The 801-nt window shown below is 47.1% G+C and overlaps 2 protein-coding genes across 2 annotated transcripts; both read left to right on the forward strand.

Annotated features, from left to right (window-relative positions):
- Window positions 1-205: 205 nt before the first annotated feature.
- Window positions 206-547, forward strand: Pmar_PMAR020367 (valyl-tRNA synthetase, putative; the record flags this gene model as incomplete). The annotated part of the gene is made up of 3 exons (XM_002771642.1): window positions 206-244; window positions 290-418; window positions 464-547. 3 exons carry the CDS (start codon window positions 206-208, stop codon window positions 545-547), a joined length of 252 nt encoding a protein of 83 aa, XP_002771688.1.
- A 40-nt stretch (window positions 548-587) lies between these two features.
- On the forward strand, window positions 588-771 carry Pmar_PMAR020368 (valyl-tRNA synthetase, putative; the record flags this gene model as incomplete). Its single annotated transcript, XM_002771643.1, has 1 exon — window positions 588-771. A coding segment is annotated over one exon (184 nt), but the record flags the coding sequence as incomplete, so codon positions are not given.
- Between the last annotated feature and the right edge of the window lie 30 nt (window positions 772-801).

An 801-nucleotide genomic window follows, 5' to 3' on the forward strand; every position in this document is an offset into this window, starting at 1 on the left:
GCACATGATCAACTTCATGTGTTGGTGACAATATGAGAAGTCTGAGGAATTTTACGGGAAATTCTTATTGGTTTTTGTACACTTCGCGTACAACCTTGTATACCTAGTGAAGAAACTCTTGAGCCTAGCTGAGGGAAGTATTCCAGTACTGGAGACGGATAGGGTTTGCTCAGGTTCCTTGGACTGGGACCGCCAGTTTTTCACCATGGATGATAACCTATCCACTGCTGTCAAGGAGGCCTTCGTAAGCTACGTTGTTATTGGGTAATGAGACGTGACTGTATGTCAGGTCCGGTTTTACGATGAAGGCAAGATCTATCGTGACACTAGGTTGGTCAATTGGTGTCCCTATTTGCGCACTGCACTTAGTGATCTTGAGGTCGATCACATCGACATCGATAAGAGGACCCTCCTCTCGGTAATCGTAACCCCTTAGAGTTTGCTCTATTGCGGTTACTCTCAGATCCCTGGCCTGTCTGATGCTAAGGTAGAGGTTGGTGTTTTGGTGGAGTTCAAATATCCTCTCAAGGAGGACCCTACCAAGTAGGTTCCGATGGTGGCAGCTAGTGATGGTATTTTCAGTGTAGGTTTGTTCATATCGCCACCACCCGTTTGGAGACCATGCTCGGTGATGTTGCTGTGGCTGTTAACCCTAAGGATGATCGTTTTACTTACCTTATTGGCAAGGAGCTCGTCCACCCCTTCATCCCTGATAGGAAGATGGTTGTCATCGCTGATGACTACGTCTCTATGGACTTTGGTACTGGTTGTGTGAAGATTACACCGGCCCATGATCCCAAC

This window comes from Perkinsus marinus (genome assembly GCF_000006405.1).
Source record: "Perkinsus marinus ATCC 50983 genomic scaffold scf_1104296962752, whole genome shotgun sequence".
Lineage (NCBI taxonomy): Eukaryota > Perkinsozoa > Perkinsida > Perkinsidae > Perkinsus > Perkinsus marinus.